Source organism: Arachis ipaensis, chromosome B05 (genome assembly GCF_000816755.2).
Source record: "Arachis ipaensis cultivar K30076 chromosome B05, Araip1.1, whole genome shotgun sequence".
Classification (NCBI taxonomy): domain Eukaryota; kingdom Viridiplantae; phylum Streptophyta; class Magnoliopsida; order Fabales; family Fabaceae; genus Arachis; species Arachis ipaensis.
The window spans coordinates 1,214,899-1,224,321 of NC_029789.2; the positions used below are offsets into that span (position 1 = coordinate 1,214,899).

At 32.7% G+C, this 9,423-nt stretch overlaps 2 protein-coding genes across 2 annotated transcripts; one reads left to right on the forward strand and one right to left on the reverse strand.

Annotated features, from left to right (window-relative positions):
- Positions 157-4,067, forward strand: LOC107642337 (E3 ubiquitin-protein ligase RNF14). Its single transcript, XM_016345650.2, has 7 exons — positions 157-815; positions 965-1,039; positions 1,129-1,645; positions 2,091-2,476; positions 3,072-3,307; positions 3,394-3,541; positions 3,711-4,067. Exons 1-7 carry the CDS (start codon positions 279-281, stop codon positions 3,837-3,839), a joined length of 2,028 nt encoding a protein of 675 aa, XP_016201136.1. The 5' UTR covers positions 157-278; the 3' UTR covers positions 3,840-4,067.
- On the reverse strand, positions 5,271-7,997 carry LOC107642339 (patatin-like protein 2). Its single transcript, XM_021122754.1, has 6 exons — positions 7,751-7,997; positions 6,949-7,308; positions 6,683-6,841; positions 5,735-6,052; positions 5,458-5,633; positions 5,271-5,375 (listed from the first exon to the last, which is right to left on the reverse strand). The coding sequence occupies exons 1-6, from the start codon at positions 7,886-7,888 to the stop codon at positions 5,309-5,311; spliced, it is 1,218 nt and encodes a 405-aa protein (XP_020978413.1). The 5' UTR covers positions 7,889-7,997; the 3' UTR covers positions 5,271-5,308.

The following is a 9,423-nucleotide window of genomic DNA, read 5'->3' on the forward strand; positions in this document are numbered from 1 at the left end:
CTTTTGTAAAGAACTAATAAAATAATTACAAAAAAAAAAGATTAATAAAATAAAAAATATTAATATTAATTAATCTCTTATTTTATATTTTCCTCAATTTTTTAATCATTTATTCCATTTTTATCTACCTTGCCTAGTTAGTTAGATATTTTACGAGGAGAAGGCGGCATAAGATTTAAGAATTAAGACAGAAAGCAATAACTTTTAGGCGCAGAAAAATTAGTAATTGTAATAAAAAGAATCGCACGCTGCAGCCACAAACGACCATTCTGTCTCCGATGTCAACCAGAAAGACCAGAGGAGGCAGAAACCACCGTAATCACCACCGTACCCCTCACCACGACGACGACGATGACTCCTTCACTCCGAAGCCTCTCCACCAACAACATCATCGTCAGCAGCAGCATTCCACTCCTCCGACTCACCACCGCCGCGGCCACCACAACCATTATCAACAACCAAAATTGCGTTTCGTCAAGAAATCCGAACTTGATTCTTCTGCTTCTGATTCCCTCCTTACCTCCGATCCTGTGGCGGTGCCTGCTGCTGATCACGTGACACCGCCACCACACGAGAACCACAAAGAAGAAGAGAACGAGAACAACAACAACAACAACAACATCAGTGTCACTGATGCCGTGACAGTAACAAGAGAGGTAGATCACAAGGCTTGTTCGAGCAACAGCAAGGAGGTGGATGACGACGATGCCGATGATTATGTTGTGAATAGGCTTCGTAGGTTATTGGATGCTGTGGAAGAGCCTGCGTTAATGGAGGAGCAGCTCAGTACCAATGACCAATTGCAGGAAGATGAGGTTATTTCAATGTTCTGCTCCAAATTCAATACTATATGCATTCAATTTTGAACATGTTCTTAATGCTTCTGTTGTTATTTGTTCATTTTGCTGGTGACTTGCAATTTCTAAGTTGATGTTTGTTTTTTTCCCTAATTTCTCTTTTGCAGTTACTTGTGGTGGAGTCGATATACGGAGAAAATGTTAACAAGCTTGAAAGCTGGAAAGGCCTCCGTTGTTTTCAGGTTTAGCAATCAGCCAGTAACATAGTTTTGCCATGTATATTTATCTTTAAAGCTTAACTTGATCTTTTAAAACTTTTATTAATTCTCAGATCCAAATACACATCGAAGTTTTGGGTGAAATTGCCATTATTGCTAAGCTGAACTCTTCTAATGAACTTGATGTTGCAAGCGGCAATTCGGATGACTTCTTTTACTCTTTCAAAGTTCAGTATCTTCCACCAATCGTTTTGACCTGCTTATTGCCCAAGTCATATCCAAGCCACCAACCACCTTTATTTACAGTCTCTGTTCAATGGTTGGAATCTTTAGATATTTTAAGTCTATGCTCCCAGTTGGATTCTATATGGGCAGAGCAGCAAGGGCAAGAAGTAATATACCAGTGGGTTGATTGGTTACAAAGTTCTTCTCTTTCTCACCTGGGATTTGATAAGGAAATTATCCTTGGTCGGAATGGCGTGAATTGTGTTGGAGATGAGCGTGTTGTTTCAGGTTCCATATCCCTTGATGCTGCTATTCCTTTCTTGCGAGGTTACAATAAAGAGCGGCATAATGAGAACTTCCTCAAAGAATTACATGAGTGTAGCATTTGCTTTAGCGAATATCCAGGTGATTTCTAATCTGTTCTTGACATAGTTCATGTACAACATCAATAAATTTCTTTCTGTAGTTAGTCTTTCATACACTTGAAGAATGCAACTTTTATGCACTATGTCCATGCTTTCCATGATTTTAACTAGACAGAGTAGTTTATGAGTTGGGAATCATTGTTCATTTTGTTAAAATGAAGTTATTTATTATGCTTGTTGCCTTCTTAAATAAGTTCATGGTATTCAAATATTGATACTGCTCTTGATGAATCATATATATTATTATATTTTATCTACATTCTTGGCCCTAATTGCTGTGAAGGGTTCTTTTACCCCTTCTCTATTCTATCTTTCTCCACCATTTTCTATATGCTCGCTCAAAGAGGAATAGATGTTTGTGACTTCGTCTACTAAAATTGAGAAGTTATCATTTTAGTTTTATTTATTTTTTTGTCATTTAACAGGTACCGAGTTTGTCCGGTTACCATGTCAGCATTTCTTTTGCTTGAAATGCTTGCAGACCTTCACTCAGATGCATGTAAAAGAAGGCACCATTAGTAATCTTCAATGTCCTGATTCAAAATGTAAGGTTATGATTCCACCTGGCCTTTTGAAACACTTGCTTGGTGATGAAGAGTATGAGCGCTGGGAATCCATGATGCTGGAGAGAACACTTGCATCAATGTCTGATGTTGTTTATTGCCCAAGGTGTGAAACACCTTGCATAGAGGATGAAGATCAGCATGCTCAATGCTCAAAATGCTTTTTTAGCTTTTGTACTCTTTGTCGGGAACGACGCCATGTTGGCATAGCATGCATGACACTAGATATGAAACTTCAAATTTTGCAGGTATGATATTTGGATTAATTTTTAGTTATATAGTTTGGCTAGTTATTTCGATCTTGGTATCTTTCCTTTTGTTTTTGGAGATCCATAGAGCTTTTTCTTTCTAGAGGAAGTTAGAATGTAAGTAACCAGTAATATTCTTTGATTCAATAAAACTTATATGCTTCTTCTCATGTCATAATTAGAATGGTCAAGTGACCATACATTTTCTGGTGTTCATCAACGTCCTTCCTTGATTGCTTCCAGTTTCCTGATACTAACACCTTCATACATTTCCTAATGTTTTGAGTTGGATTGTGCAGTAATCTGTTTGATTTCATTGCTTTTTGTTATTCAAACTGATATGATCTATGACAGAAAGTGCTATAGGGTCGTTTGATCCATGTAACTGATTCCATCAAAAGAGTATAAATGATTGCATGAAATGTGTTGTAGCTTGTTTAATTTTTTATGTGAGTTGAGTCCTTCACTAGTTACTACTGCCCTGGATGTTGGCACGCACTTTGAGATGTTCTAATCATGGTTTTTGCCAACAATGATCTTAAAATCAAACAGTAGTTATAGTTTTCTGATCCCCCCCTGCTCTCTCTTGTTATAGGACCGTCAAAATTCGTCCCAATTAAAGGAAGATCAAAAGCTACGGGAACGGGAGAAGATCAATGAAATGCTTAGTATGAAAGAAATTCATCGAGATTCCAAGTTGTGCCCTTCTTGTAGCATGGCAATCAACCGAACCGAAGGTTGTAACAAAATGAAGTGCAGTAACTGTGGAGCATACTTTTGTTACCGCTGCAACAAATTAATTGATCCATCAGACCCATATGGGCATTTCAGGTATATGGTTTTGTTAAAATCATATAAAATATTTCTTCTGCATAGTTTGCATTTGCGGAATATTCAAATTCTATTTTCTCTTTTAGGGATGGATCCTGTGAATTGTTCCCACAAGAAATGATTGAGAACTGGCAAGAGCGCATTAACCATCGCCAGGTCGTAGGACAACTACAGGCTGAACTCTTTCGGGAACGCGGCCTGCCCTGTCCTAACTGTCGTCAGTTCAATGCAAAGGTATGCAAGCAAAGCTTTCTGTTGGTTTCTTACAAAAATATTACTTGAAATCATGCAAACTCCTACTTTTGGAGCTCCAAAGTAGATGAATCCAACTCCTATGTTGAAAAACTGTGCTTCTATCAACACTTGACAACTTTCTGTTATCCTTTTCCGGATTGATCAACAGGTTGGAAACAATAATCACATGTTTTGCTGGGCATGCCAAAGCCATTACTGCTACTTGTGCAACGAAATTGTGAGGCGCGGGTCTAAGCATTATGGTCCAAAGGGCTGCAAACAGCACACTGAGGGATAATCTTTGTTTAGCAACATTATAAAACAGGTCATTAGGTGATTCCAGATTAGGGAGCTGCGTGCAAAACATGGAAACTATGTTATATACGTCTTCCAAGTTTCAATTGTATTATATCTCTGTGTCTCACACAATTTTGTTTCCTGTTATTCTTTTTCTGAATGATCAATTATTCTCTATTCTATATGTTTTGTCCTTCTAATATATTGAGTCTATCTTCTTCTCCCCTGATTTTGGATAGAGCAAGCATTTACAGTCTTTAATTTTAACTATTGTAGACTATTTTCTGTGTGCATGTATTCTCATATCTATGAGAAAAGTAAAATATTAACTTGGTGCTTTCAGTAAGGTTTAATTACTTTGTATTTCTTTATAGTTTTATCAAACTTTTAACTAAGTTTTTATCGTCTAAAAATTTGTAATTTGTAATCAAATTTTAATTAAGTCTTTACTAATAGTTGTCAATCAAATTTTGTAACTTTGCTTCTTACGACTTCTTTTTAAAACTACGCTAAGCTTCTTTTATAGATGATTGTGTCCATACCTTTTTTTTCTAGCTAAAAGTATAATTGGTTTTTCTGATATACTATATTTAATATTCACATATTATATAAAAATGTGTTAGTAATTGCGCAAATAAATGTTTGTGCAACATCGCTTTTAATTATGTTATCTTATCGTTTATCAAATTATTTTGTAATAGTAGTTGATGTGAAAAAAGAATCGTTCCTTTTCGTACTCTAAAATATAAAAGAAAGTCTAATGGGCCAGCAACTTTTGTGTTTTGTGGCTAGCACTTAACCATCAAAAGAAAAGTAAGTGATATTCTATTATTAGATGTAGTCTCACACCATTAAAAACATTATTGATAGCCAATTAATAGTTACAAAACACAAAAGTTGCTGGTCTCTAGCACTCCTCCTCTGAATAATAGAATAAAAATTTCTCTTTTGGAAGAAAGTAAAAAATTGATCTAAAAATTCAATTTAAGATAAAGATTAACTCATCATCACTTTTATTGATTCTTAGAATAGTAAAGCAACATTATTCATTAATTGAAAACAAAGCACAAAGATGATTACAACACAGAGAAGGATGAATTATTATATATAGCACACATACAAGACCCATTACCCAAGGGGTTGTAGAAACCCAAATCCCGTTGGTTATTTATTCTTGACCTTATACCCTTATACTCTTCTACATAGGGAAGGCATATATATCTAACTGCATGCACACACAAATTGAAAGGAAATATAATTCAAACAACACGATGATGATTATTATTGGGTGAAAACTCAGGTGCAGTCAATTTCACGGTGAAGTTGACTGTTGAGAACTGTTAAATGATTTGAATTTGACTAAATTTTTATCTAACTGCTCTCAGTTATCAATTTCACGTGAAGTTAACTGCACCTGAATTTCCATCTTATTATTGACGTTGCTGCCACAGTAGTTCCATGAATTCAACACTAATATTTCTTGGATCCCAATTTAGCGATTCGACCCTTTCTCTCGTCGGACAGAATCTTAGCATAGCTACATGCAATAAATTAAGAATAATTAGTATTATTCATATTCAAAAACAACTATCTTTATGTATGTATGTATAGTTAATTACCGTATAAGCTCCTGTTGATACGTAGTAGTATCATCGATGGGTTCGAGTTGGAAAGTTACTGGATTGATCTTTTTAACGTTTCCATCTATCATCTTATTCGCAATATCCACCAGATTGTTCAAGTTATCCGGGTCTGCATTGTCCATCTTATCCATATCGGGGGTCAGAGCATCCGTCTGCAATAATATGTAATGTTAAAAGCAAAAGATTATAAAATTATTTTTAAGTTGATTCCTAATTTTCTTCTTTCATTTAAATCCAACTGATAGGAATGTACCTGAACTCGAAGGTAATTGCGCTCAGCGTTACGAGCTTTAAAGAGACTATAAGCGTAATAATCCACTATGTCTGTTGATGCAGCACCAATAATTTCCAATACAGGGGATCTTTGAGTCTCAAGTTGAATCATCCATCCTACTTGACTAAATTGATTTACTGCGCCAACCGTCCATCCCGGCGCAGCGACCGGTGGTTGAAGTCCACAACCCAAAGACAGCAGTAGAATATTGGAGCAGTCGTCTGCTCTATCCATCATTGGGTATAACTCGGGATGCTTCATCTTCTCTTGTCCTAATTCACTCAGTGCCACCAATACCTGACAATAATATATTATAATACATAATGTTGTCTTTAGAAATAATAATGCACGTAAAGCTTTTATATAAAGAGAAAGTATAGGGAGCCAACGGCCTAAGCGTATAATGTGTACAATGGAGGTTTAGAAAATATTAGAGATATGACTATTAGTGTTATATTGTCCTATCAGGTTATGCTTTTGGAATGAGTGATTTCATGACATGGTATTAAAGTTCTAGATCCGGAAGGTCAAAAGTTCGAATTTTGGTGAACCCCAAAATCAGTTTTTTATAACATGAGATGATTATTATCCCTAGTATCCGAATGTTTATTAAGAATATTGAAAGAAATACTTAATGTTTGTACTATATAACTACTACTACTCTTAAATAAATGGCTCATATGATTAGATGAATATGTGTCATGATATTATTTTTTCTAATAGTTTATATTATTCAAAAGTTTATACTAATTAGAGAAAGAGGAATATGAATGATTATTTTTTTAATATATTTTTCTAGGTAAGAATTCTTTTTTTAAGTTTATTACTGATAACAGAAAGAAGTGCATCAATAATTTTAATTTATTCATGAGAATTAATTTTAAAGTATATAATTTAGAAAACATAAATTATAACAGTTTAATTTACCGGATTACCGGCAGCTGCACCACCGTCAATCATATTGAATTCTGTGTCACCATCTTCAGAGGTAAAACAATGTGCTGGAAGATATGTAGGTGCAGCTGAAGTTGAAATGGTTATATCTGAGAGGAGTCCATTCAAGTATTTGAATTCATCTTCTTGAGCCTGCATGCATCACCAGCCACCAACAAACTCTATTTAACATATTATTTTTAATTTTATTTTCTCTTTTGTAGATCATTAGAAAAATATAGATTATATATAATCTGCACCTTATACTTTGAGAAAATAACAGGACTAAGTCGTAATATATCAAAGGTTGGGATCACAAGATTGGTAAACGATTGAACCAATCGAGTTGATCCTAATTCTTGTTTTAAAATTTCGTGTAAAAATTTTCCATCATATTTGGGCCCAGGAGTGGTGATATCATGAGGCTTTTCAGGAGGAGTGAAAATTATGGGACCATCATTGATATAGAATTTTTTTATATCATCAGTATTATATTTTGGACGAGGATTGTTTGCATTGCCATCTGGGGCACCCAACATTGCTGCAATAAGGCCACCAGTGCTTGTTCCTGCAACCACATCAAAATAGTCTGCAATTCTTGCCTGCTCTCCATCAAGTTTCTACACATAAATTACAGGATATCTAGGTCAGTACGTTGTTATCTAAAACAAAAAAAGAAATATATATAGCTAAGTAGTAAGTAGTTAAAAATATTAGAGTAGCCAGTTTCTATAATTTTAATACCACAATTAATTAATCATAGCTTTTATGATAACGTTAAGTTATCAACGTTGAATTTTTTCCATCGTTTATTTTAGAATGAATACTCAGTCTAACTCCTGATAATTTTTTTTGAAGGGTTACGAGATTCTCAAACAAAAAAAATAAATCATTTTCAACTTTTGATTTTTATTTTTATGAGACTGATTAGCCCCTAAAAATTATTGACAACTAGTCTCATAAAGATAAAGATCAGAAACAAAAAAAATATTTTTTTTATTGAGAGTCTCATTGTCTTTTAATATATATATATATATATATATATATGTATGTATATCTAACCTTAAGCTCTCCCTCAAGGAAGTGAAGAACAACAGCAGGGATGAGTCCTTTTATGCCACCTCCATCAATGCTGAGGACAGTGAGTAACTTTCCCACTGATGGAGGTGGTAGCTTCGATGGTGAGTTTAGTCCAGCCATTATGGTTTATTAGGACACTAATTAAGCACTTAAGAAAGTAGAGAAAGATTGAGTCTATAGAAGAGTACTAAAACAAACGAAGGAAGGCGTGAGTGTAAGCTTAACAATCAAGCCTATATATAGAGCTCGTGTCATATGATAATGCTTCAGAGTTCAGATAGGCATTGGATTATTGAAATAAAATATGAATTTTTTGTTTTGGGGCGGGGAATAAATGAATAAAGCATTGTTTGAGATTAACACGTGATGATGTATTATTATAATCGCAGTGGAGTATAATAATATGTATTGAAAGTAACATTTATATAAACATATTACAAATGATAAGGTTAGGGTACGTAGTCTAGCAACTTCTAAAGTTCCAACTGCAATTTTTAATCGTTGTTTTCTAACTTGTAAATAATGCATATGTGTAATAGTTTTAGAAAAATGGTGATTTCACTTTTCTTTTATAATGTTACTCTACATATAATGTTTTTATATATTATATATTTTATAAATTTATAAAAAAAATGATATTATCAAAATTAAAATGATAATTTATTTCCGTAGTCTTTTTTTTTTTTTGAGTTATGCTACGTGTACATTAAAATCAGCCACCAAAATCAGCCACCAGTATAAAATATATGCCAAAATATAAATACACGTTAAAAATAAATTAAATCACACATGTATTTATATATAAATACATCAATGCCTGATTTTAGTGGGTGATTTTTGTTCTTTATTTATGAAAATTTAAGTGATAATACACAATACACTAAAAAATATTAGGAAGGAAAAGGCCAAAAGAAATCAAAACACATACACAATTAGAAATAATTACTTTTAAATTAGTGTTAAGGGCCAACAAGTTTTATGATTTGTAGCAATTAATTAGCTATTATTGATGTTTTTAATGGTGTGAGATTTCATCTAATAGTGTGAAATTACTCACTTTTTTTTGCTGGTTAAGTGCTAGCCAAATTTTAATAAAATTGTTGATCTCTAAATTTTTTATTTAAAAATTATTTTAAATTTTAAAAGTAATTTATAATTTTATGTTATTATTTTTTTTATTCATTATTTTAAAATTTGTTAATATACACCATGATTACGATAGGTTGCATTGTTTATCGATATATATGCGTTATTATTGCAGTTATATTCTTAGTTTAAACTTTAAACACACATATATAAACGAGTATTTTAGTTATTTTTATAATAAGGATATTGTAGTTATTTTTTTATAAAAAAGTATTAATTTATACCAGTTCAAAATTTAATTTATTAATTTTTTGCCTAAACTGATTTGTCCGGTCTAATTTTAATAAAAAAACACAGTTTAATTGATTATATGTGTTAAATTTTAATTTTTAAAAAACATCTTTAAAAAAAAAATATTTTTGACATCTTTATTTAAGTGATACCCATTATAATATTACTTCTTCTAAAAATTTAAATTAAGAGAAGAGATTATATAAATGATTATATATTTTTAGTACACTCTTTTAAATAAAAATAATATTTTTAGGTTTGTTCTTATTTTTGCATAC

Excerpts from the sequence above, each read along its gene's own strand:
- LOC107642337 (XM_016345650.2), top strand. The coding sequence starts at position 279 with ATGTCAACCAGAAAGACCAGAGGAGGCAGAAACCACCGTAATCACCAC. Across the intron at positions 1,646-2,090 it reads TTGCTTTAGCGAATATCCAG|GTACCGAGTTTGTCCGGTTA; the intron begins GTGATTTCTAAT and ends GTCATTTAACAG. Across the intron at positions 3,542-3,710 it reads GTCGTCAGTTCAATGCAAAG|GTTGGAAACAATAATCACAT; the intron begins GTATGCAAGCAA and ends ATTGATCAACAG.
- LOC107642339 (XM_021122754.1), bottom strand. The coding sequence starts at position 7,888 with ATGGCTGGACTAAACTCACCATCGAAGCTACCACCTCCATCAGTGGGA. Across the intron at positions 7,309-7,750 it reads TCCTTGAGGGAGAGCTTAAG|AAACTTGATGGAGAGCAGGC; the intron begins GTTAGATATACA and ends ATTTATGTGTAG. Across the intron at positions 5,634-5,734 it reads GCAATTACCTTCGAGTTCAG|ACGGATGCTCTGACCCCCGA; the intron begins GTACATTCCTAT and ends ATATTATTGCAG.